General features: G+C 45.0%; 2 protein-coding genes across 2 annotated transcripts; one reads left to right on the forward strand and one right to left on the reverse strand.

The window, feature by feature from the left end:
* Window positions 1–53: 53 nt before the first annotated feature.
* LOC307071902 (uncharacterized protein) lies at window positions 54–5324 on the reverse strand. The gene is made up of 7 exons (XM_079731028.1): window positions 5228–5324; window positions 3964–4080; window positions 2998–3139; window positions 2627–2726; window positions 2164–2284; window positions 1753–1965; window positions 54–1196 (listed from the first exon to the last, which is right to left on the reverse strand). The coding sequence occupies exons 1-7, from the start codon at window positions 5274–5276 to the stop codon at window positions 1069–1071; spliced, it is 870 nt and encodes a 289-aa protein (XP_079587154.1). The 5' UTR covers window positions 5277–5324; the 3' UTR covers window positions 54–1068.
* Window positions 5325–12233: 6909 nt separating this feature from the next.
* On the forward strand, window positions 12234–20882 carry cygb2 (cytoglobin 2; the record flags this gene model as incomplete). Its single annotated transcript, XM_079730644.1, has 3 exons — window positions 12234–12445; window positions 20191–20422; window positions 20718–20882. The coding sequence occupies 3 exons, from the start codon at window positions 12234–12236 to the stop codon at window positions 20880–20882; spliced, it is 609 nt and encodes a 202-aa protein (XP_079586770.1).
* Between the last annotated feature and the right edge of the window lie 6207 nt (window positions 20883–27089).

A 27089-nucleotide genomic window follows, 5' to 3' on the forward strand; every position in this document is an offset into this window, starting at 1 on the left:
TGAAAAGTATAATTTATTTATATATAATTTATTATAATTTGGTTGTTGAAAATTCTTCAAATATTCCCCCAAAATGTTTTTCTCCAAGACCGAAGCATTTCTTTGAATTGTGTTTAAAAAGTTATTAATCCCAATGCTGGAACTAGCAATGGAAGCTAATCTTAAAGGAGAACACAGCTGTCCTCTGCTTAATGAAACTGTACTGAAGAGCGTTTACTGGAAAGTCAGCAGCCCAGCCCGTAAAATAAGTAGAAACCGAAAGCTTTTGTTTTTTAAGGCGGGGTCATGCATGGGGTTGTGTTCTCCTTAAGGTCAGAACCTAGCACTTTCAACAATTTACCATCTTTATCTTCCACAACATATTCAACATACACCCAATGCAGCAAGTATTAGCCTAGCCATGTATACCCTGTCGGGTAATTATTAATCAAAACTATGAAATCACAAACCACCTTTTATTGTCGCCCAAGCGTCAGACTGCTCTTCTGAAACGTAAGCGTCACAACAATGTTTCTCCACACCTATTACTCTACTAATGTAACAAGAGCAACCTGACTTCAGGTATACACAGTACACAAACCTGTTCAGCTGCACTTGGCTGCATGCTCCTCCTAGAAACTCCCTGCTCAGAACCATTCTGTTATCAAGATAACGTCACAGTAATTGCAGCAATAAATAATCTAAAAAAGCGTGACATGAGATTCTTTGATATCCTCTAATTAAATCGGTTTCACCTTCATCAGCAAACACGAAGTGAAGGCAGCACCCTGTCCTTGCACGCCTGCACACACGCACACAGCGAGCCTTGTAAAGACGACGGTAGATGAAGGCAACTGTGACAGCCCTTGTTGTTGTGGGTGTGTGCGTGTGTATGCGTTCCTCCTCCGAGCTCTACTGGCCTGCTAGGGGCCATCAATCCCCACTTTCAATCCATGCCCGTACGCATAGCGTTGAGTGTCCATGGGGTCCGTGCGTGGGTCGCCGCGGGGCAGCGCTGCCGTCGTGCTCCTTGACGCAGAGACCACCATGTCTTGTTGTGGAGTTCTTCTGGGGTTTCTCTTCCCTCCTTCAGCCTTTCAGGATCTTCTCCTTGAGGAGGTCCAGGATCACCTGCCTCTCTTGGCTCTCCAGCCGGAACCTCCGCTCCCTCTCCTTCCTCTCCTCCTCAAGACGCTCTCGCTCCAGGCAGATCTTACCTGCAGGAGTACCAATCATTGCAACACTCTAGTTACAAGGGCATAAGGTGACGTTCGCTTATTGCGACCGCCATTACTCCAGGGAAGGCCCGATTCACGCAAATATAATCCTGCCTTTGGTTCACCAAAAAATGTTAAGCTGCAGGAGGACTTAAAGTAAAACCGACAACCAATACCACTTGTGGATAGGTTTGCATATAGATGACCAGCTCTCTAGGCCAAACACATACTATTGCATACATCATTTCTTACTGACTGATATTGAGGCCCAGTCAGCCAGTCAGCAAATATCAAACAGGCTTAAAAATCATACACTGATCAATGACTGATTACAGCGGTGACCTCGGCCAGGTTCACACTTGCAAAAGAGAGAATCTCGTTGTGTGGTAGCTGGAAATATAGAGGTTAAATTAATAAATAAATAATAATATCATATTCTCATTTATTTAAATCTACAACTCCAACATTGGACCCTTTTCTATGTGTAAATTCACACTCTAACTCGTCTGGTGCTAGGCCAACGTGAGGGAAAAATACGTAACACCAAGAATCTCACTCTTCTGAATCTCCAGCTCCTCCCTCCTCAGCGCCAGCTCCTCCTCCCTGATCTGATGCTCTGCCTCTGTGCGTTTCTCCAGGAACCGGAGGGCCTCTGAGAAGCTGTGGTGGCAGCAGCACTGGCAGGAGTGCCTGGAGCTGTGTACTACTGGCCCAGGCTCCTCAGCTGGCGCCTCGCCCTCTGACTCTGCTCTGGTGGACAACGCAGGTGCTGGGCAATGGAGGGGATGGGAAGGAATAACCGATTAGCAAGGCGCAAGAACCTGTTGGTCAGCGGTTCAGCTGGATGTAGAGTATTCAATTGTATTGTGTTGATGTGTTGGTTTTTATGTCGTTTGTTAACGTTAAAGTAAAGTGCAGTGAGGATGACGGTGACGCATTCATGGTTCATTTAGCCAATTCAGCTTACAACTAGGTTGGGTGGCATCCTCTAGGCTTGCTATCATGCCGAGGGCATTGATGTCAGGTTTGTCCTGTTCTGGTAGAAACAGGTCTTCCAGTGCTGCTTTCCTGACCAGCTCACTTGCCTCCTGTCAAGGATATGAAAGGATGTAAATTACGGTTATTTCCATGGTGTACATAATCACAACTTAAAGAGTTTCTCAAACAGGGGTTCTTGTGGTACCCCAAGACTAATTCATGTGTGACACAATCTGAAAACATCTAATTAACTCAAATCAGTTGACTGACCACTAACTTTTTAAAACATGACATTATGATTTGCCTGGGATGCAGCATCAAAAAGCAACCTTGAATTCATTCTTCTGTTTGCAGAGATGTATTTCCCCCAGACTTAATAGATGCTATTTTTGTGGCGGTGGTGGTTGAAAATGATAGCCATGGATTCAGTGGCTGACATCGCAGACTCTCACCTGGACTCTAGGGGTCTTTCGGCTGCTCTTCCGAGCTTCCAAGTCCATCACTTCATGGAGCAGGTCCTCTTTCTCGGCATACAGAGCCTCCGTTCCACTCCTGAAGAGAGGCACATGCAGACAGTTAAGACATTAACAACTGTCCGTGTCAGCACTATCTCCTCCCGCTACAATCTGAGTTGCAGGGGGTTTGGGTTGCATGGGAACCTTACACTGGCAGTCACAACTACATAGACGGCCATTGAAGGCCATCGTTACATCTGATCCTACACACTGATCCTACGTTTTTAAATGCTTTGCATTCCAACCCTTTTCATCTGCCGTAAATTGTTTAAGGGTTTATCGTACCTGTCACGGGTGCTTGCACTCACCTGCGAAGTCTGAAGAAGTCCTGCTTCTTGTAGTAGTCCAGCAGCAGTAGGGTTCTCTCGCGGCAGCGCCTTGCATCCACCTCAAAGTACTCATCCTGCATCGAGGCTGTAATGATCTCCGCAATGCGGGCCCAAAGCCTGACTGCAGGAGCCGACACACACACACACACACACACACACACACACACACACACACACACACACACACACACACACACACACACACACACACGCACCTGTTTAAGTGGTGACACCTAATGCTGCTTTTCCACAGCCACAGTGCTCCACACACCGTCTTCCTTCATGCTCTTCCTCATGACTTCTATTGCATTATTTATTTTTTAACAATCCCAGATATTCAAATAACTTTTTTATAGGGCTTTTGCAAGAAATATGACAAACTGATGGTGGGACCATTAATAATGTCCAGGGCTTATAGTTCAAATGGAAGTGAATATATATCCATTAAGAACAGCAATGTTTGTTCAATGTTAATCTCGGATCAAGCAGTACTACTATGCTTTTGTTGCGAGCAGAATGTCTCGGGGGGGTATAGCACAGGGACTGGGAACCAAACACTGAAGTGGGCGGAGCTACGCATGTTTGTTCTTCTGTTTTTAGATATTTTCAGATGAGAAACTCTATTCAGAAGGGGATTTCTATAAATGTATTTATACATATTGGCAAGTCTATACGGTGTTGGTTTAAAACCATTTATTTTGTTCTAAAAAGGTTGGTTTACAGATAGATTGTTTGAGCTTGTCTGCCCATTGGGAAAAGTTTACTAGTGCTGGCGGAGCATGTGTTCGCTGCTGCCAATTACAAGCTTACAAAACGCTTACAAACAAATATGAAGCTAAATAAAGCGAAACACTCTGTTCACTCAGAGTTCAGCTCGTCTTGAGTTGTGAGGCTATCCGTTGGTTCCTTCCTACCAAAAGAGCAACAGACGATGTGACCCCTCACCGCTTGATTCCTTTGTGCTGAAGGGATTCTGGGCGATGACCTCCCGCAGCAGGATGATGTCATGACGAGCCGAGAATCGCACCTGGCGCTTCCGTGGGGGGATGGCCAATGAGAACCCTGATGAGAAAACCAATAGAATAGACCGCACTTCACTGTAAGATAATGACACAGAATACAATGAAATGCACTACAAGATAAGAATGACACGGAAAACATTAGGACCTCGTTTAGCATTAAATAATGACACAGAATAGAATAGAATGACCTACACTATACAATAATGACACAGAATAGAATAGAATGACCTACATTATCGAATAATGACACAGAATAGAATAGAATGACCTACACTATACAATAATGACACAGAATAGAATAGAATGACCTACATTATCGAATAATGACACAGAGTAGAATAGAATGACCTACACTATACAATAATGACACAGAATATAATATAATGACTTACACTATACAATAATGACACAGAATAGAATAGAATGACCTACACTATACAATAATGACACAGAATAGAATAGAATGCACAACAACATTGGGAAAAAACAAAGAATATAATGGACTAAAAAATGGAATAGACCACATACAAATAGAATAACACTACAGACTACATCATGATTTGAACACAGAATATATTGGACTGGAAAATAATTTAACTAAATGGAATGGACCACATAAAAATAGCATAGTATAATGAAACACATCATTACAGTGTAGAATGGACTACAATCTAAAATAATATCACGTAAATATCATAACAGATAGCTATTACTGAGTTTTTAAGTTCCCTTAAGTTCCTCTGCCCCTGAACGTGCAATTATGAAACCGGAGTAGTAGTTTGTGATTGTATCTGCTCTTCCAAAGCACCTGGTTATTTCCTGTATTTGTCCAGGTATATGCAGGGCTTCAGGGGAAGTCCTAGCGAAAGAAAAAGTTGGCCCAATAACCATATACCCTGCATTCAATCCTTGCAAGACAGTGTGCTCAAAATAACCAAAAACAACCCGCCACCCATGCCTGAAATAAGGTTACAAGTGTTTAATCCATGGTGGTATTGCGTGTTTCATATAGAATCGTGTGTGTGTGCGTGTGCGCGCGCGCGCGCGCGCGTGTGTGTGTTTACACACAATTAAACCTGTGTGGATGCCTCCATGACATTATGGAGGGTGTGTTTTAAGTCTTCCGGGGAGCACACAGGTTGAACACGTTCAATATAGATGTTGATCAGTGTGTACCCAACTATTACCGTTGTCGATCGCTATTTCCATCACACGTTCCACGTATCTTGTTATCATGTATCCATGAGTCAATGATTTCGAGCAGAGTAGGGACTCGGGAGCCGATTACGAGTACTTCCGGGAGCGGGTACGTAAACTTCACGTCACTGTAGACGTAAAATCACCAGTACACGTTCCGTACTGACGAGTAGCCTGCAGACGTTGGCGTTGTATCGTACTGCGCTAACTCTAAACGACCACATGGGGGAGACAGAGGACTGTGCTAACTTAAAGCAGAGTTCACGATTATTGATGAACAGTTATGCCAAAGATTATATTTAAGGTATATGAGGAGTCAGCAACATTGTGTAGCCAGTACTAAACACTACTTCTTCGATACTACTGGTACTACTACGTATACTGCTACTACTAGTACAACTACTTCTATTGAATCCCAATTATTATGTAATGAAAAATAAATGTATTTTCTGTTTGTCCACAGTAAGCCAAAACGCTGCTTTGAATAAACATGACCCTAAAAAAAGACAATAATTTGATGGTGCTGGTTAATCTGTTCCTTAACTACTTTGTTGAGATCGGTAGGCTTATTTTTTGGAGAGTGAGCAGATTTCCTGCATGGTGACAAAAGGAGGCTGACCGCAGGCTGTTCATAGGGCCGTGGTCTGCCATCCCAGCCTCTCTAATCATTGTCTGACTCCCTTTTCTTTCTCTCTCGCCTCTCTCTTTTCTCTCTCTACAACCTTTCTCTTTCTCTCCGGTCCACTGTGTGTGTGTGTGTGTGTGTGTGTGTGTGTGTGTGTGTCTCTCTCTCTCTCTCTCTCTCTCTCTCTCTCTCTCTCTCTCTCTCTCTCTCTCTCTCTCTCTCTCTCAGGCTCTGTCTCCCCCTCCCTTTCCCTTCTCTCTCTGTCTTTTTCTCTCCCTGTCCCACCTCTTTCCATCTCTCGCTCTCTTCTACTCTTCGTATCCTTCTGTCACCAGTGACCCTTGTTCATTGCTCCAGAGAACTAATTTCACTTACAGAACACACTTCAACCCACACTCTTCTCAGTAAAAACACACCAGAGATTACAATCTGAGTTGTTTGAGAGAGATCCTCAAATATTTGTTTGACTATGTTTACCACGATAGATGTGTTGATTTGTTCTGGTTCCTTTGACCTAGTTTACCAGCGGCCTGAAGCAGGCGGTACCACCCATCTACACATCGTCTTCATCGTCTACATGGTGCGCTACTGATGAGGGGCTGTTATCCGCACAGTTAGGAGAACATACAAGACTGTTGGCCAACAGGAATACCTAGGAGGGATGTTGAAAATCTTTGATTTTATGTGCACCTCTTAGTGTGAGATCTAGTACAAGATTCAGATTTTTTTTGTATTGTCACCCTGTCAGGGTTATTGTGGTTAACACTGGGCAAGCAACCGCCTCAAACGGGATAACCACCTTATAGTGGTGAGGTGGTTTGCGAGTCCCAATGACCATTAGAGCTATGCCGACTGGAGTCCTAGACTCCTGGCAGGGTCACCCATGTCGGACAGGCCAAAGGGTTGGGGGTTGGTCAAAGCCCAACCCCCTCCAAGTTGGGGGTTGGGCTGAGGGCTGATAACCCTCTCCTGGAAAAACAGATTTCTTACAGAAACCAGAAGCAGAACCAATTCATTAGATGAAGCGAATACCATGACCATACCTCATAGTAGATGCACGATGATGCACAGGCGCCAAAGCCAGAAGGACGCACCTGCGCTGATAGGGTCATTCGTGCACCCGAAACACACCATGAGGGTAGGAAACTGGAATGTGCGCACGTTGTATAGAGCTGGAAATCTCAATCAGGTTGCAAGGGAAATGGGTAAGAGAGGAATAGCTATCATGGGTATTAGCGAGACACATTATTTACTATGGAAGAGACGATGATATCCACAGAGCTGGGGTAGGTATACTTATGTCCAAAGAAGCAGCTGGAGCCCTTTTAGAATGGACACCAATTTGCGAGAGGATCATCCAAGCCAGATTCCATTCAAGGCACATCAAATTGACGATCATACATGTCTACGCACCAACTGAGGACGCAGATGAAGGAATCAAGGAGGAGTTCTACTCAAGGTTACAAGATGTACTGGACAGGAGGAATGCCCATGATATATTGATTATCACCGGAGACATGAAAGGTTGGAGAGCAAAACGTGAATTATGAAAGAGTTATGTGTGAACATGGGCTGGGAGTGCGGAACGACAATGGAGTAAGGCTTTGCGATATGTGCGACATGAATGAGCTAGTAATAACAGGAACTTTAGTTCCACCTAAAACCATTCACAAAGCGACATGGATATCGCCAGATGGAAAGACCAGAAACCAAATCGACCATGTTTTAATCAGCAAGCAATTCAGGAACTCAGTGAATGATACAAGGGTCTACAGGTCTGCAGATGTGGCAAGTGATTATTATCTTGTGTGTACAACAGTCAAACTTAGGTTAAAGAGACCTCCGAGGCAAAGGAACACCAACCGAGTCAAGTATGATACATCCAAGCTGGGAAATTAAGATGTACTTAAAGCATTCCACATCAGCTTACAGAATAGGTACCAGGCTTTACAACAACAACGACAACAACAACAACAACAACAACAACAACAACAACAACAAGATCTAGGAGAGGATCAATGTGAAGTAGAGAGGGATTTTGTGGTAATGCGGAAAGCGTACACAGAGGTTGCATAAACTGTCTTAGGTAAACCCCGGAAGAAGACGAAACCATGAATTAGCGAGTAATCATGGCAGCTAGTTGATCAACGGGAAGCTTCCAATAAGAAGATCTTAAGTACTCATTCAGAAAGGGTGAAGGCACAACTAAGGGTAAAATATGTAGAGAAGAACAGAGAGGTCAAAAGGCGTATCAGGGCAGACAAGAGGAGATGGCTAGATAACATCACAAGTCAAGCTGAAGAGGCTGCACGAGGTCAGCACATGAAGAAACTGTATGGACTGACAAAGTCTTTATGCAATGAAAAACCAAGACAAAGTATAGCAGTGATGGATAAGAAGGGAAACCTGCTCAGTAAGAAGCAGGATGTACAGGATAGATGGACAGAGCACTTAGTAGTACTGAAGTAGTACTGAACAGGGAAACGCCAGGGAATCCGATAACCATCACCGACGAAGTAGGATTTGATTTGGAAGACGAAATTCAGGAGATGGCAGTGAACGAACCAACTCTGGATGAGGTAAAAGAGGAATTTAAAAAGTTGAAGAGCTGGAAAGCACCTGGCATTGATAACATCACAGTGAAACTATTGAGGACAAATGTGGAGTTTTCAGCAAGGAAAATACACGAGTTGCTGTTGAAGGTGTGGAAGTTTGAGGCTATCCCAGAAGCTTAGAAATGAGGGTTGATTATAAAGCTGCCGAAGAAAGGCAACCTGAAAGATTGTAAGAACTCAAGAGGCATAACACTGCTGTCCGTCGTTTGGAAGATACTAGGACGAATTGTCATTGACAGAGTGAGAAATGGCGTTGACAAGAGACTGAGGAAGGAGCTGGTGGGCTATAGGCAAGGAAGAGGAACAACAGACCAAGTCTTTATACTGAGGAACATCATAGAACAGGTAAACAAGTGGCAAGCAACCCCATATGTGAACTTTATAAACTTTGAAAAAGCTTTAGATTCGGTTCAATGTGACAGCTTATGGATCATTATGCAAAAATACGGAATCTCAGAGAAGCTTGTGAGGATACTGAAATTGTTCTATGAAGACTTTCAGTGTGCTGTAGAAGACCAAGGAGAGAGAGGCAAGTGGTTTGACATCGTGACTTGGGTTAAGCAAGGCTGCAATATGTCAGGGTACCTTTTCCTGATTGTTATGGGCTGGATAATGCAAAGGACAGTCAGTGAAGGACAGAAGGGCATTAGATGGAAGCTAACATCAAAACTTGATGACCTACATTTTGCTGACGATGTGGCATTACTATCTTCCACAAGACAGCACATCACAGACAAAACCACCAGAATGCACAAGGCAGCCAAGCGGGTAGGGCTTAGAATCAACCTTGGAAAGACAAAATTCTTAAGATTCAACGTGAAAAACCAGACAAGAATAAACATTGATGGGCAGGTAATCGAGGAGGTGGAAGAACTCACGTATCTTGGAGCAAAAGTTAGCAAAGAAGGAGGCGGAATGAAAGACCTACAGAACAGGCTCTCAAAGGCAAGGAGGGCATATGTCAGACTAAAGAGGATTTGGAACTCAAACAGCATCTCGAGGATAACTAAGCTTAGACTGTACAAGACCTTGGTGTTACCTGTCTTGCTGTACGGATGCGAGACATGGAAAATGAACAAAGGTGATGACAAATTAGTTGATGTATTCAATAACAAGTGCCTGTGCAGAATTCTCTGTGTCCGGTGGCAAGATCATATCAGGACCTGCTTAAGAGAGCTGAGATGAAGCCACTTAGTGAGGAAGTCAAGATCAGAAGATGGAAGATGATCGGCCATATCTTGAGTCAGAATAGAGAAAGTGATGGCAATGTGGCAATGACGTGGGCACCGGAAGGAAAAGAAAAAGAGGAAGACCTAGGACAACGTGGAGAAGGACTGTGGAGAAAGAGAGGAGAGATGGTGGCTGGGGCTCATGGGATGAGGTGCGAGTTGCAGCAGCGGACCGAGAGAAATGGAAAGGTTCTGTAAAGCCCCTATGTGCCACGAGGCATTTGGAGGACAGGTAACAGGTAACTGGGCAAGCTAAGATCCATCTCTCTGATTCAATCACCAGTTCCCCACATTTGATGAGATATTATAGATATAGTAGATATGAGATCATTGGGTTTTTACCCTCCTATGTTTCTACTTGTATTCCCTGCCCCAAATCCACACAATCTCTCTCCCAAATTTGTACACGATTTCTTCATCTCTAGAAAAAAATAAGAAATGTCAAGTCTCCAGATTGGAGATAAGTCTGTCTTTATCAGAAGTGACACATCTGACCGAGTTATCTCATTTAATCATTAAGAGCAGCCAAGAGTGACACCTCTTGCACATTTGGGGACAGCGAAAAATGTGGACAAAAAAAAAGCACAATACACTGACAGCTTATTTTTCTGCTTAATTTTCTTCCCGTTTCAATCTGGAGCTTCTATTTGGCTTGCATGCAGCAGGCATAATGGAGCTGTCATTGGGCCTCCGACGTTTCTCTATTGTCATCCATAATGTGACAGTTTATCCGGCGGCTTCAGTCACTCAGCTCTCTGTCGCCAGTCGAATGTTAAACATGGCTTTTCCCATATTTGTTCTCCCACTTACCCCCCACTCATCCCCTTGATGCCTTGGATTGCAGATTGGATGAAGATGGAACCCTTACCTGCCTCGCTCCTCTCTCTCTCTCTCTACGGCACAGTCTCCCGACTCTTTGCTCAGGGGGATGGCTTCAGCAACGACGACAGCTGATCTGATTCCAACGAGTTTTGGAGCTTCATCATTTCTTAGTTTGTTTATGGTTGCCATGGTTGCCAAGCCTCTGATGGTTGGCTAAATGGTCCTGTTATCTACTTGATAACCAGGAGGGTTTGGCGTCCTTTTGTGGGGAACGGGCTTGCGAAGTCATTGGTGTGGAAAATGTGCGTATTACACCAATTTGACTTGACCTGTGCTGCCGAGATTATGTGAAGGTCAGAACTCAACGGTAAACAATACAGTGCATTGGCATCAAAGTCTGCCCACCTCCTGTTTGCAATGTCCTTCTCGCTCCTCTTTTCAAATCCCCCTTTTTCTCCATTTCATACACATGACAAGCTGTCTGTCCAAAGATAAGAAATAACAAGCTAAAGCACACATACACATGCGTGCGCACACACACGCACACACGCTCCCCCCACACACACACACACACACACACTCACACACATAAACATAAACACTCACACCTGAGAATGCACCTCTCTTTTATATGGTCGTGTACTTTGACCATGACACCTGCAGCCTTACAAAAAAAGATATTTGGAAGGGGGAGGGTTAGAGAGAGAGACAGAGAGAGAAACAGAGAGAGGGGGAAGATAGAAAGAGAGAAAGAAAGAGATAAAGAGAGAGAAAAGAGAGAGAAAGATGAAGAAAGAGATAAAGAGAGAAAAAAGAGAAAGACAAAGAAAGAGAGAGAACAAGAGGGAGAGAAAGAAAGGGGGAGTGGGTTTTGTAAAGATACTGTCTCTTCTTCTACGTGCTGCGAGCAAAATAATTAGTGTCGGCTGGGATCTTCAACCCAAGCCCCCCCCCCTCCCCTGCACGCTCTCCCTCCCTCATTCTCTCTCTCTCTCCCCGTCTCCTTCTCCTCTTCATTCTCTCTCTCTCTCATTGTATACCTCTCTCTCCCTCCTCCTCTCTCTAACTCTCACTCCATCAGGTCCTCCTCCCATCACTCTTCCCCTGGCTGAGCGCAGAGAGCAGACTCTCTTCTTTACAGCAAGAGGAGGAGGAGGAGGAGAAGACTGGATGAAAGAGGGAGAAAGTCAAGGAAAAGCCACGACGAAGACAGGAGGAGGAGGAGAAGGAGGAGGAGGAAGAGAGGGAGGAGGAGGAGGAAGAAAGCATAAAAGTGGAGGAGTGAAGTTCTGTAGATGTGTTCACGGGAGCGTGTGTGAGGTTGAGAGTTGGACGGAGTCAAGGAGACAAGATACCAGAAAGGGGAGGAAGAGCGGGTCACAGAGGAGAGGAGGATAAGAAGAGGAGGAGAAGGAGGAAGGGGTAGTTGCTTGGAGGGTGGGAAGGTGGGGGACACCTTTTTGTTGTTAACATTTCTTTGGTGGAAGCATTTTGGGAGGCTGTGCAACACCGGTTGCCTCCTCGCGGAATCCACTCCTGTCCTCTCCTGTCTCTCTCTCTCTCTCTCTATCCCACTCTCTCTCCCCTCATCTCCCGCCAAGCTCCCGCCGTGGGGTCTCAGCTCTCCGTCTCCCTCCCCCCCTCCCTCGCTCCCTACCTCCCCCGCACCCTGCTGGGCGCCTCGGAGCTGCTGCGCGCCAGGAGGATGTCTCGGAGTCGTCGCAGGGACTCGCCGCCACCGTCGCCGCCTCCTCCACCGCTGCTGGGAGTGCGCAGAGCGGGCGAGATGGAGCACGAAGAGGACGACCGGCCGGAGCGCGCGGAGCCGCTGTCCGACGCGGAGCGGGAGATCATCCAGGACACGTGGGGGCGCGTGTACGAGAACTGCGAGGACGTGGGCGTGTCTGTGCTCATAAGGTGAGAAGGCAGCGCGCTCGAAGCCTCGCGCTCGTGTTTATTTGGTCGCTCGCGCGGGCGACATAGTCCGTCTCTCTCTCGATGATGTCTGATGCCTCGTCCGTGGTAAGATGTAAAGCAGTGGGTGTTCCGCCGGGATGTCTCTGTGGTGTTAGTGCGTGTCGTGAAACATCGAGGTCACCATTTAATATCCTCTTGGCTGACACTGGCACAGGCTCACCGCCTCGAGATGGGTTCTGAATGGGCTACTAAATATGGATTGAATAACTGTTTAACATATTTTTATATTTCTATCAAGTCATTAAGTGGATGGAAATATAAATATGCAAATTGTATTAAAGATTGGATCTTTTCTGCTGCTAGAACAAGATCCTATCCAGCGCTAATTATAACGCAGCCTGCAGAAAGTCCTCTTCTTTATTATGAAGCTGCACAACTGGGTTAGAATCGCTTTACTCCGCACGGGGTGTGCTTTCAGATAGAACAGATATAACAGTCTGATATGATGATATGACACACAGGAATGCAATTAAAATTGTAGGAATGTCGAAAACCTTTTTTTTTTTACCAGCATTTGTTTCCTCATCCGCTGTTCTGCAGGAGGCAAATAGACCGAATATAAATCCTGCTGTGATGCTGATAAACATTTGAATAATAGTTGTATTGTGCTTAAGGCCTACCATAACAAATGCATATTAAATGTCTCAATCGGCAATAGAAAATGAAAACCAACTTTATAGAGATTTCTCCTTGGATTTTCATGTTGTAGTTTAGGTGTACAGACTACATTTGAGTTGAGCTATGGTCGTAGGTATATTGTCTTATTAGAGGTACAATGGTGAGATGTTAAGATATCGCAGTGGTATTTACATAGAGCATTTTTATTGACTTTGATTGTTAGACAGTCTTGACGTCGAACATCTGGTTCCAGTTTCAAGTGGATCCGTTTAATCCCCCCCCCACCCACCCACACACACACACACACACACACGCACACGCACACACACACACACACACACATCATGACAGTTTAAGTGGCCTTGTTAAAATGGGCCGTGTGTCGTAGCTAGGGCGACTGGAATGAGTGAGAGCAGCGGATCTCTGTCCCAGGGTATAAGAACCTGTGATGGAGGGAATCCAAAGGGAGCATTATTATGTGTGTGTGTGTGTGTGTGGGTGGGTGGTGCTCCCACATGCATGCATCCATTTCTGCGTGTGTGTGTTTTGGAAGTGCGTACATGCATGTGTAAGTAAGCTTAGTGTGTGCACGTTTACAAGTGGTGAGAATGCGCACGCGTGTGTGTGTGTGTGTGTTTGCGCGCGTGTGTGTGCTTTCTATGCAGTTGAGTGTGTGTGTAAGCCTTGTGTCCATATTGTTGTGTGTATGTGTGTCCCTGTGGGGGGTGTCTGTATGTGTATATGGGTATATGTCCATGTCTGTGTGTGTGTCGGCTCCTATCTTTGGATGGCGGCAACAAGCTTTGATCCTTCCATGTCTCACTCACTGTCTGCTCTCTGTTCTCTCTCTCTCATCTTCACTGCTGAACCCCCTCTCCTCTTTAATTGTTCCGGATCTATTTCCTTAAAGTTGTTCACACTAGTTTCCTTGACTTCATGTTTTTTTTTTTACCTCTCTCTTCACAAAAGGACCTATACCATGTTTATCTTTTGTCATGGACACAAGGAAGTCTGAAATCAGTGTAGCTGTGATAATCAGGCGAGGAACCAATGTTAGAACACACAGAGGAACATTTCTTCTGGTTCTCTGTGTTTTGATACTGGTTTCACTTTGGCCAGTCATCGAACGAGGTTGGACCAAACCCGTTGACCTTGTATGGCATGAAACAGGCAAGGGAAAAATCCCCCGAGGGAAAGAAATATGAATTATTGAGAAGGGAGACAGAAGAGGTTTCAGGACGGTTAGGAGTTTAGAATGAACAGGGAAATTGAAATAATGAAAACAACGTAAAGAACCAGAATATGAGGCACCCAAAGTTAAAGGTTGTCAACTGCCATTCAAGGTACTGCCCAAAAAGCCACAGAACATACAGAAGAGCAATAAATCTTATTACAATTTCTTTATTTAATTTTAAATGATATACAGTGTGAAGACACATGCTGAGAAGAGATGGCCCGATGTCAATTCTGGTGTGTCCAAACTAGACTGGTGTGTGTGTGTGTGTGTGTGTGTGTGTGTGTGTGTGTGTGTGTGTGTGTGTGTGTGTGTGTGTGTGTGTGTGTGTGTGTGTGTGTGTGTGTGTGTGTGTGTGTGTGTGTGTGTCTATAAGTTACCTAATCTTACCCCATAGGCAAGAGCCTTGCATGGCTGGCTTTCTGTCTCTCCAATCCTGGCGCATTACATTCACCAAGTGAACACTTGATCTAAATTTCCATGCGTGTCCGTTTGCTCGGATGAGTGGACAGACTAGAACAGAAGAGCTGTGTCAAATACCCAGGGCTGATGTCGCCAATGCGTTCAAATGCAATTGCACCAATCAAGATCGAGAGCCCCTGCAGCAGAATACTGTAGTACATGCATGATGCCGTTTATTACGAATATGATAAGAAGTCTGAACGAATGGCTAACCTTTGAGGCATTGTGCCCCTTTTTGTCTAATGCCAATACAAGAGGAGGAATCATAAGGATTGGAGGAGGGACTGATTGATTACATAAAAGGCCACAGCTCTTCCTCCGCCTCTGGCCTCTAATACTAATACTTGGATTATACAAGGATGAGACTGAACACTGCCCAAGTATTCTGAGGGAAAAGGCTGCGGAACGGGGGTCCAAACAAGCAATCAGTATGCGGCCACACAAGCGTCTAATGCAGACGCTGTTCTTCAGCCGCCCCTGAAGATGGATCAAGGTTGGTCAAGTCTGTTCTGCCGGGGGGGCAGACCCCTCACAGGCCAATCAGAAAGTGATTAACAGGCCCCACTAATGGCCCCCTCCTCAGCTTTGATGAGTTCATTTAAATGCAGGGACAGGTTTCTGGACTTGTTTCATGTTCTCAGTCAGCGGGGTTCGTGTATCACATGGTGAAGAAAAAGGGATTTCCATCATGCCTCTGTGGTGGTGGCGGCGTGGTGTCAGATGTGCACATGGGATAACACTGTGTTTGCCTCCACTCATTCGTACTGTCATCTTGATTAGGAATGTAAGTAATGTGTTTCTTTCTGTTCAGTCGTTGAAAAGTCAGTGTGCACTATACAAACTCCTGTGGGCTACACCCTTGCGCAAACAGGCAAACATTTGACAAGGTTCCAAAATCACGCCGATATTCTCATTGAAGTATTGCTCCATGTAAATATTTATATTCTTTAGACATTCTGTCCTCGCTTTGTGAGACTATCACACAATGGTATACACTATGCTGGACACACAAAGCTGAGAAGAATGAAAAAAAGAAACCCATTCTCCTTGTCTGGTGATATGGCCTTTGAGCCTTTTATTCATCGGGTCCTGACCATCCGCCACAGTGGACTCATTGTTTATCAAAGCATTACGAAGAGGCAAACTCCATGCGAGGAAACATTGACTGAGTGACCTTTTTGTCAGGAGGAAAAGCAAAGGCCCTCTTCTCGCTCTCTTCAAAGCGACGCTGCTAACTTTCATGTTTATCTACTCAGCCCACCAGCCAGCAGCACCGTTTGTTATTCTTCCCGCAAAAGGGACGAGAGAGAGAGAGAGACAGAGAGAGAGAGGAAGGGAGGGAGAGAGAGGGAAGCAGAGCAATCACAGAACAGGCTAGTGTGGCTTCTGGCACCTGAGCTCACCTGCTGTGTCCAAAGGATCTGAGGAATGGTGAATTTAGCGTAGCAAGCTAGCAAGCCCAGGGCAACTCAAGCTCACCCCGAAGTATCCAAATGAGTGTGAGTGTATGTGTGTGTGTGTGTGTGTGTGTGTGTGTGTGTGTGTGTGTGTGTGTGTGTGTGTGTGTGTGTGTGTGTGTGTGTGGGAGTCTACCTGTGGTTTCAATGTTTATGTTTTGTCTGTAATATCGGCCCGCATACGTTCATAAACATAAATATATGGCCTGTTAAGCCCTTTGAGTCTTTACCGGGGATTAAGGGCTAAACAAATGAAATTGAGTTGAATTGAATCACCATGCCCAGGCTCTTCAGATCCACCTCCCTTCACATCCCGGTCCAGCAGGCCAGATGCGCACTTCTGGTGTCCTTTACCTAGCACGACCACGTACTTTATCCTCCAGTCCCCTCGTGTGGCACTATTAGCGTGGGTTCCCGGAGGACAACATTTTAAGAGATGAAGTCAGGAGGAAGCAGGCTATGGCCGACGAGCCCCAGGAAGTGGATGGTGTCTGTCTCACCATCAGGGGAGTTGACCTTGGCTCAAGTGTGCTACTGTGACCCGCTGAGTGCTTGAACTAGCTTCTCAGGAATGCCATAAGGCCTCAGAATGCAAATGAATTTCCCTCGGTGGGTTAAAATTATTGATGTACCAAATGCCGTCTTGAAATCCACAAAGGACATGATGGCTGGGAGGTTATCAGTCCGCCAAAGAATCCTCCTGTTGAAAGTTTTGGCAGGAGCTGAGCTGCAATTCCCTCTGTAGTGGTCAGTCCTGGTTAGGTCACCGGGCTTTGGGATCCGGATGATGTTGACAAGGTTCCACTGGTCCGATGGATCTCTGGCATCGTAGGCTGGGTTGATGAAGTCCAGTACAATGTTGTCAACTGGAACATACTTCAGCACCTCTGGAACCCCTCCATCCTGACGGCAGCTCTTGCCACTCTTCAGGGATGTGTTTGCCTTCTCGTTCTCTGCCTGTGTAAATAGTCATCAGTAGGGAGGTCTTTGAGAATGTGGCCAATTTTCTTTGCGAGTTATTCTTTCAAATCTTTGTTTGAAAAGAGGTGTGGTGTCATTTTGTTCATGAACATAAGCTCTGCAAGCTATGTCTCCCATGACTTGTGTCTAACTACTATGGAAACATTTTATATTGTCCAAGCCTTCATACACTGCACCTCTGTTAATGAAGTTGATGGGAGCACCCGGACATACCTCGCTAAAGCTCTCAAACAAAACAAAACCATCATACTGACGCATCACACCACACAAAGACTCACTTCTCCCCTCTCTCTCTCTCTCTCTCTCTCTCTCTCTCTCTCTCTCTCTCTCTCTCTCTTTCTCTCTCTCTGCTTACATTTACCCTGGAGGTAGCAGAAGGAAATAGTCTCTTGAGATCTCCCTCCATGTAAACAGTGGTGAGAGTTCCACAGACGTCAGAGTCATCAGTCACAGTGTTGTCCTCTCCTCATAGTCAGAATTCTGTGGGCCATTCATAAGGTCTGGGAAATGTTCTCACATGAAAGCTAGCAAGGGAAGTGACAGAGCTTTGCACATTGCAGTGTATGATTAAAAATAAAATCGGACCTGGTGTGGTATTGCTGGTAATATGTTCACAAAACTAAAGTAGTATGAAGCCTCTAAACTATAATGAAAAATAATAATGTTTTATCTGTTGGATCTACCATCCATAATTGATGCCCAGCAGCAGTTTCATGTTTTAGTTTTGTTGATGTTACTTGAAAACTCGAAGAGTGTTAATTAAATCAAAGTTAAATCAAGCAGCCATGCTGTTCACTCTGTATACCTCATCACACACACTCTACATGTATGCTTCAACACAACATGTACTTAATATAACCACTATACACATACAACCACGTCCACTAGCTAAAACACATCATTGCATTCTTTGAAAGACATTCATTTGGATTTTTGTGCTCTAAATTGTATTATTTACAGTTGAGAATTTTCTTTGCCGGTCCATGAAATCATCGGCTGCCAAAATTATGTTTTTCAGTTTGAATGTGCACATTAGTCATTTTTGCAGGCTATATGATATTTATATAGATATATACAGTCTGCATGAACATAGTAATGCAAATAATTGTAAATTGTTGGTTTAAACATGTAACTTTGAACCAACCAATAAGATAGAGGACGATGTTTGCAAAAAGGGTTGTAATTTACATATTGACCTCAACAAACATATTGCTAACTAAAAAAAGAACAAAAAAAAATAAAATCAAGTTTATTTCACATGAAGTAACTTGCATTTTTTCCACATCTGGCCCAAGAATTGAACATTTCCAGTCCCAGTCATTCAGCTTGCTGTTTGTGGCCTTCAGTTATCTCCTCACCTCACAGGAAACCATTTAATAACCTAACCTTGTTTTGTTTGTTCCCTTTCCTATCTCACGCTCTCTCTTCCCTGCCAAGCCTCTGAGGCTTGGCTCACGCCGTGCTCAGCAGAAAATCAGCCCTGATAAGAAAAGTGCTGTTCGCTCATCGAGGTCTATGGAACACCTGCCTCCAATTACACTCAACAAGACTTAACAATCTTATCTGTTGTCTTCTCATCAGCACTACTTCACCGTTTCCCCAGCCTGCCAATCACCCCTCGTTGTAGCCATGGTGCCCAGGGATGTCTTTGGTTCCTCCATCAGTCAAGAGGGAGGGGGGAGAGAGGAGAAAGAGAGGGGGGGGGGGAGTGAGGATAGTTGAGAGGGAGATGGAGAGAGAGGGCGAGAGGGCGATGAAGAGGGGAAGGGAGAGAGTGAGGGGGGAGGGAGAGAGAGGAGAGTGTGAGAGAGGCAAAGTGGTTAGGATGAGAGGGGAGGGAGAGGAGAGAACAAGAGTAAAATAGTGAGAAAGAGAGAGCGAGGGATAGAGCAAGGCATAGAGCGAGAGAGAGCGAAAGAGAGAGTGGTGATAGACAGAGAGAGAGAGAGAGAGAGAGAGAGAGAGAGAGAGAGAGAGAGAGAGAGAGAGAGAGAAAGGAAACGTAAACATTTGAGTGGAGTATTATCATATAAAAGGAAGCCAGCGTGAAGGGTCTTAATTGGCTCCTGGTTTTTTAAAGCCTTGCCATTGGCTCGGCTCTCCAGAGCTTGCGGCAGCCTGCCGGTCCCATAAGGCGACCGGCGAAAGGAGCAACGTCTACTGCGTGAAATGTGTAACACAATGGCTCCATAGCCTCGGGACATTCATCTCCCAAACGGAGGGTGCCTCAATGGAGCTCGAGTGCTCATCAGACCGCCGCCAAGAGTTCCTGTTTTGCTTCGAGACGACCCTCTGCCTCGCCTTCCTCCAGGTTTCTAATTAGCTCAGCCCCATCAGGTTTCTAATTGGCTCTGCCTCGACCTGATGCAGGTTCCTAATGGGCTCAGCCTCTCCAAGTTCCTAATGGGCTCAGCCTGTCCAGGTATATGACGGGCTCTGCCTCATGTAGAGGACCTGTGTAAAGAAAGGGACTGAGAGATGTGTTGGTGGGGGGCACAAAGTCACCGAGAGGGGCCCCCTACAAAGTTTGAGATCCGATACCTGACCGCTCCTCACGCTTCCGTCACATATTTGTCCCTGTGATTAACGCTCAAGCATTTTGTTATAGAAAGATAGAGATGACCTCCATCGCAGAGCCTGCAGCTCTGACTCCACCAGAAAATCACTTGTTTTATTAAATGCTCTTTTCTGTTGTTTTCCGATCTGTGACCTTCTCTTTTAAGAACCTTTTTCATCATAACTCGCGCTTTTTGGCTTTATTTCCTTCCTTTAGTGATCAAGCCATTCGGTCTCGCCAAGAACCTAGCTGTGGTCAGTCTCGATTGAATGTGGCTCTCACTTTGCATGGCGAATCAAAGCGCTTGTGAAACTATGGAAGCAGCGCCCATGGGAACTAAAAGCACCTGTTCTCTTGCTGTCCTCCCTTCCCCAAGGTTCTTCGTGAACTTCCCGTCGGCCAAGCAGTACTTCAGCCAGTTCCAGGACATGGAGGACCCGGAGGAGATGGAGAGGAGCTCTCAGCTGAGGCACCACGCCCGCCGGGTGATGAACGCCATCAACACCGTGGTGGAGAACCTCCACGACCCAGAGAAGGTGTCCGCTGTGCTGGGTCTGGTAGGCAAGGCCCATGCCCTCAAACACAAGGTGGAGCCCATGTACTTCAAGGTGAGGACCTTCACGCGGCAGGCAGCTGTCATGCATAGCGACCGTGTATGGATGACACACAAGGGTACTTCATGGTATACATAGCTTTAGTACTGCTACCCTTGAAGAGTCTTGAGCCACATTTCTAACCTCCCCCCTCTCTCCATCCTCCCCCCTCTCTATCGCTGTGTGTGTGTCTCTCTGCATCCTTCCTCTATCTTTCTATCTCCATACCTTCTATTTATCTCTCTCCATCCCTCCCTCCTTCTCTCGCTCCCTCCCCCTCTCTCCGTCCCTCCATCTCCCTCCCATGCAGATCCTCAGTGGGGTGATGTTGGAGGTTCTGTCAGAGGACTTCCCTGAGTATTTCCCCGTCGAGGTGCAGGAGGTCTGGAGCAAGCTGATGGGGGCGCTGTACTGGCACGTGACGGGCGCCTACACTGAGGTGGGCTGGGTCCAGGTGTCCAGCTCCGCAGTCTGAGTAGAAGGGGGGGGGGAGCAGTGTGTGGTGTCTTGGGGGTGAAATGACGAGTATAGGTAGAAAGAAGATATGTTATGTTATGTTATGTTATGGAAGGATGCCTTGACGTACGAGATTGGAGGTGCATGGGAGGGGGGGTTGGTAGAGTCTGGGTCTAAAGTGTAACAGGTATCGATTTTTCCAACGTTATATATGAAAAACAAAGTGTGTTTCTGTGTGTGTGTGTGTGTGTGTGTGGGGCATTGTAATTTGAAGGAGCGTTAGAATGGGATGGGATCAGTATGTCATTTGTTTTTAATGGCCAGGTAATGTGACCATGCAGCTGCAGACTGTTAATAGAGTCTCTTCATGTTTTACTAGAGTAAACCTACTAGTGTAAACCTACTAGTGTACCTATATTTAGGGACACCCCCCCCCCCCCCCCCCCCACACTCCCTATCTCTCCATCGATGGGTAGTGTGCACTTAACATCTTGTTTACCGCTACCAAGGTGTTGTATTTCTAGAAGTGTCTATTGGACAAGTGTTCCTAACTCCTCTGGCCTTTGTTAGGCCTTTGTTCTCTGCGAGAGGGCTGCTTTGCTTTGTCTTAAGCCTCTCCACAAAAAATGCATTAGATTCAGTTTATTCTGCCCTTGCTGTCTTTCCACGGACACTTGAATTGACCATACAATGTGTGTTAGACTGAGTGTGTAGGTGTCTGCGCACAAACGTTTGTGTGTGTGTGTGTGTCAATGTGTGTGAATACGCGCTTCTGTGCGTGTGTGTGTACGTGTGGTTGAATATGTCAGAGCAGGGAATGCAAAGAGCCACCACACCACATACACACACACAGACAGACACACTTACACTTAAACTGTTGCATCGGACCTTCACTATACTAATATTTATCGGACTGTCGGTCGGTTTACCTCTTTAAATCTCCATCACAGAGACGCGATGAATGAAAAGCCTTTTACAGATCCTCTTCTAATATGAAGCCACAGCAACATCTTACAAAATCAAAGATCCATAACATGTTTCAATATTACCTTTCTGTAGTTGTCTCTAATTGTTAAGGAACTGATCTTTTTTTTTTTCTCGTGCATATCAGCCCATGGTACCAAACTTTACTTTGTGCATCAACTAATCTTATTTTAAATTACTCACTTGGCTAAACTTACCTTATCTTCTTGTGTGTAAAACTAGCTGGAGCAAAAACACAAGTTAAGTGATGTAATTGGAGACTAATTAAAGCCTACACTATAGAGTTAGGATCTATTTACAGAACACGATTGCCAACAGCATGGATACGTCTGCACATTATTTCCTGGAGGCTCCACAACTAATGGCACACATTCATTATCCACAAATTAATCTGGTACACTAAATACTTTGAACAGCATAAAAGTTCACCACAAGGCTAAAAATAATCTTTAAATATACTGCATTTTACATACTATGTAAAACTATTATGTAGAATGTATAAGGCAGATAACATGAAATATATGTTACTTTAAACTAAACAAAGCTCCCATCAAAGGGCAGCAGCATCAGTTATATCTGTGAGCCAGGGTGCTTAGTGCTCAACTGCTCTTCCTGGTCCATCCCCAAAGAGCCACAGGAAATGTGTTTAGGATGGACATTAGATCGAATCGCCCGGTCACTGCAGCCAAAGTGACGTCCATGTGTCTCTCGTTTACCACAAACACACCGCCAACACGCCCCTCTATCCCCCCATGCCCCTCCACTATCGACCCCACTGCCACCAACACCACCTCCTCCACCACCATATATCTCCCCCAACATCCACTTCAGCCACCAGCACCAACGCACCCCGCACCTCAACCATCAACAATCTTCTTACCGCCACCACCACCGCCCACACGACCTCCACCACCACATTCCCTCCCCCACCACCACAACCACAACCCTTCCTCCACCACAACACCACAATACCCACCTCCACCACAGCATTCCCTCCCCCAACACCACAACCACTCCTCACCTCCAACAGCACCACCCCAACTTCAACCACCAACACTCCCCCCCCCCCCCCCTCCTCCCCCCGCCTCCTCTTTCATCCCCAACACCCCCTCCATCAGGGTCAGCATCTGGCGGTAACGAGTGGCGGTAATGGCAGAGGTCACGTGACCAATCAGCTGCTCTACGGCGGCCGTCGCTGCTGCGTCGATGGCGGCAGCAGCAGCAGCAGCTTTATTTAGAACAAAACAAAACAATTACTGTGGGACAGATGGTCCGCGCGTCTCCTGTCTCCCATCTCCAGTCCCCGGTCGCCTGGAGGCAGGCTGAGGAGTGGGAGGAGGCACCACTGGCACAGAGGGAGAGATGTAAGAAAATGAAACCAGAGGAGAGCGGTCTACCGCTTGTATTGGGACCGGTAGGCATGGGGCTGACCGCTTCTATGTGAAATAATGACAAGACTAATAGCTCAAAGCGATCAATACCCTGGATATGGATCGCCTGGGAGTGAGGTTCACATCTTCAGGACTCCCTGATGCATGTAAACACACGACTCCATCAAAACGACAGTGGTTCAAGTATTTTCTGCAGATTCCAATTTGCAGCATTTGTTTTGATTGAATATGAAAAGTTATGGTGTTATAGGAGAGCAAGCAGTGGTTGAATACCTTGCTCAAGAGCATAATGAGAGGAGACAACACGGGTTGTCTAGAGAACACCTGGTTACCACCTGTCACCCCTCAACTCTGTGTAATCCCACCGCGGAGAATGGCCACCCGCAAAGTTCAACTTTTAACAGACTCTTCCGTTTATTTCAAAGGAGTCCTTGTATAGGACTTGTATAAATAGTTGCGCCGGCAAAAAGACCACCATGTTTTAAACACACCGAATGGGTGGGAGTGTGCTGCATAAAAATATATAGTCGTCTCCGGTCCTAAGCTTTAGTGATCTTCGTACGCACTTGAGGGAGAGAATTAGGGCTCAGTAGCTGTTAAGAGCTTCATGGTCTTAGAAACACCATGAAAGCGACGTTGACTTTCTACTTTGACAGCTAATTATCTAGAAAAACTAACTGAAAATGTAACCGAAAATATTGTAAAACAGCACTTTTTAGCCCCATCTTAAGTAGAAGAATTTTGGAACCTACAATGAAATGTGTCGTATTAGGAAGTTTGCAAAAATGTTGTAAAAACTGTCTTTATTACGCGTGATAAAAATCATATAAATGACAAAACTTCTTATCCTCTTAATCTAAAACACACGCATGAACGTATGAAACACAGACAGAGATACACACTTACCCCAACCCCACACCCACACCAACACACCCCCACAACCCCCCCCCCCCACACACACACACACACACACACACACAGGCCCCAGCACACTTATGCAGAGACACACGACAAGCTGTCTATATTTCCTCTCTGTTATTCAACTGCTCTTCCACTCTGTCTCGTGCTCACACGTGCACACTCGCTTGCATTAAGTTAGCGATAAACATTCCTGCTAGCGCTTAACAAGTGTATCTTCATCTATTACCTGGCCCATCCTCAACTCATGGTAGCGAGAACCCCTACTCTGCTTAACTCTACTCTAAAGACTCCTTCTCTTTCAGCAAATAAGGGCATCAAAGCAAATGTGTAACTGTTTTTGTTGTGAAAAGGTTTTGGTTTTCAATTTTGTCTGTCGGTTTTAAAGTTTTTGATTTTATATTTTTCTAATTATATGAAATGTAAAAAATATATATAAAATGATTCCATGTATGTATTTGAGTACTGTATGTGATTATGTGTCATTGTATATGGTTGATGAAGGACATTTTCAGTGTTTTCAGCATGATTGCACAACTTACCACACACATTTACCTTTGCAGACCTGGTGAAACTGAACCATTACTAATCAATAAAATGATATACCTGTTGGAGTGCTTCTCTGTGTTGCTTGACCTGTGTGTTAGGTGGAGCTACTGACAGCAACATGAACGGGGAAAGCAAGTGGGGGTGAATCGATCAACATTGTTTCGCATCACTACACAACTCTCTCCCACTTTGTCCTTCTCTATCTTTTAGACAAAAAAAACAGAGAAGTTTAATATCCCTTTAGGCCATCTGGACGAGCCAAGAAGTCTGCAAGTCTGAGCATATTCATTTTCTATATCGTACAATTCTTGATTTTAAAAGTAAATTTTATCATTCGTAAAGATAAAAAAATCTAAGCATATAAGTACAATTGAATGATTTTAATGAAACAAATGAATGGTAAAGGCACCCTATCACACATGGAGCTAATGCAAACTGACCATGTGTTTATTCATTCTTACACTTATGTTAATACCCAAGTATTCACAAAATAAATAATAATATAATAATATTATAAATATAATAATTCTAGAATAACACAGATTATCTCAAATAAATACATATAATAAATCAAAATAAATTAAACAATTGAGACAAAAAATGATATAAAGATCATTATTTTGCAAGTTTCCTGAGGATATACCAAACACAGAAAGTCTCTTCATCAGCATGCACATACCCACCCATCCAACACTGAAGTTGTTGTTGTGCGTACCTGTTTCCACTAACACAAAACACAACACAACAACCCAACAAAACACACCACAGCACACAGAGCACATCCACAGCCTACAGCAGCGTAGCGCCTTTGTACACTCTGCATGACAGTCCCAGTGTTTCAGGACCAGGAGTTAATAGAATGTAATGAGATGTAAATATGGCTAATCAGTGATGAATGGCTGCTGCCGCCCTAGGGCCCAGTACTCCTCTCACGCTCCCAGAGAGACGGCTCACACACAGCCTCACAAGACGCCGCTTAGGGGAGATGTTTTCTCCAACTCCTTTTCTTCATCTTCCTCATATCAAGCATTTTCCCCCATCGACAGAGAGATTGGAAAGAAGACCTGTTCTATTAACGGTGACTCCGCACAGGAAAGAGCGGAAAGACCTATTTGACATTTTATTCACGCCATGGATTGTATTTTTCACACCACCAAATAGAAAAAAAAAAGAAAAAATAGTTGAAAACATTTGGTTGGGTATGAACGCTGTTTGTTTTCCTCGTCATGCAGTGAGGAAGAGAGACGTTCTTTATGTATATGTATAAATCCTACCACACATTTTTGTACCCCTAAGCATATGGCGAGAGTGTTGAAGTCACTTTTGGGCAGTCCGATGTCAGATGGCAGTATGATGATGGGTTTGGGGTTTTTCAACATCTTGGGGATTACCTTTCATCTCTTTCGTAGATTACTGGGTCTGTTTACATGTCTACAGCCGCTCATGATGTTCAATTATCATAACCAGGTCGTGTCAACTAGTTTATAAGTTTCTGTATCTTTTTGTTTTCTTTAACTTCATGTGACTGGAAGTACGTTGTCCGGGCGTAAATCTCTGATTTAAAACAAACAATTGTGCAATTACATAATTTCACTATGGTGGCCTTCGAGAGCCAAACAACTGATGCATACAGTAGTCTCTCTCTCTCTCTCTCTCTCTCTCTCTCTCTCTCTCTCTCCTCCCACATGCGCCTCCATATCTCAAAGCGGCAGCCGACTGTCTTGTCACCATGGCGACAGATTCCCCCTCGCCAATGGGGAATGTCTTTGTGGAAGGTTTGGCTAGGCAGGGGCTCGTTTGGTCATTCAGTTACCATGGCAGTGCGGCACAACACACCTTGACACCTGCTTGCCCAGATGAGACATGGCACGTGCTCTCCAGAGAGGTTGATCAGAAAACATCCTGGCCAGGTGTGAACTTGGTTGTTGGAGTATTATCATACTATCACAGTCATTTTATATAAGGTATAAGGTGTGCATGTAGAAGCAAAATATCCACTCCCCTCCCCACACACACACACACAAACCCATGTGTTCACTAGGAGTAAAAAAAATTAGACAAATGCATGAGTTTATATTTATATAAAACAAGTGTTTACACCACACACACACACACACACACACACACACACCCCCCCCCCACACACACACACACACACACACACACACACACACACACACACACACACACACACACACCAGATGGTGAATACCCGGTACATGTAGTTACTTCAAATCTCAAAGCTTTCAAATGAAAAGTTAAGGTGCGATAGTGAGGGAGCCTGCTCAATATCACATGGAGTTTTAGATATCCAGACGGATGACCAAACATACAAGGATGAGCTTTCACCTTCTGAATCTGAAACTTTGCAAGCGTAACAAGGC

Source organism: Pollachius pollachius (assembly GCF_949987615.1).
Source record: "Pollachius pollachius genome assembly, chromosome: 2".
Taxonomy (NCBI): Eukaryota; Metazoa; Chordata; class Actinopteri; order Gadiformes; family Gadidae; genus Pollachius; species Pollachius pollachius.

Excerpts from the sequence above, each read along its gene's own strand:
- LOC307071902 (XM_079731028.1), bottom strand. The coding sequence starts at position 5,276 with ATGATAACAAGATACGTGGAACGTGTGATGGAAATAGCGATCGACAAC. Across the intron at positions 3,140-3,963 it reads CAGCACAAAGGAATCAAGCG|TCAGGCTTTGGGCCCGCATT; the intron begins GTGAGGGGTCAC and ends CGGCTCCTGCAG. Across the intron at positions 1,966-2,163 it reads GGATGCCACCCAACCTAGTT|CACCTGCGTTGTCCACCAGA; the intron begins GTAAGCTGAATT and ends TCCATTGCCCAG.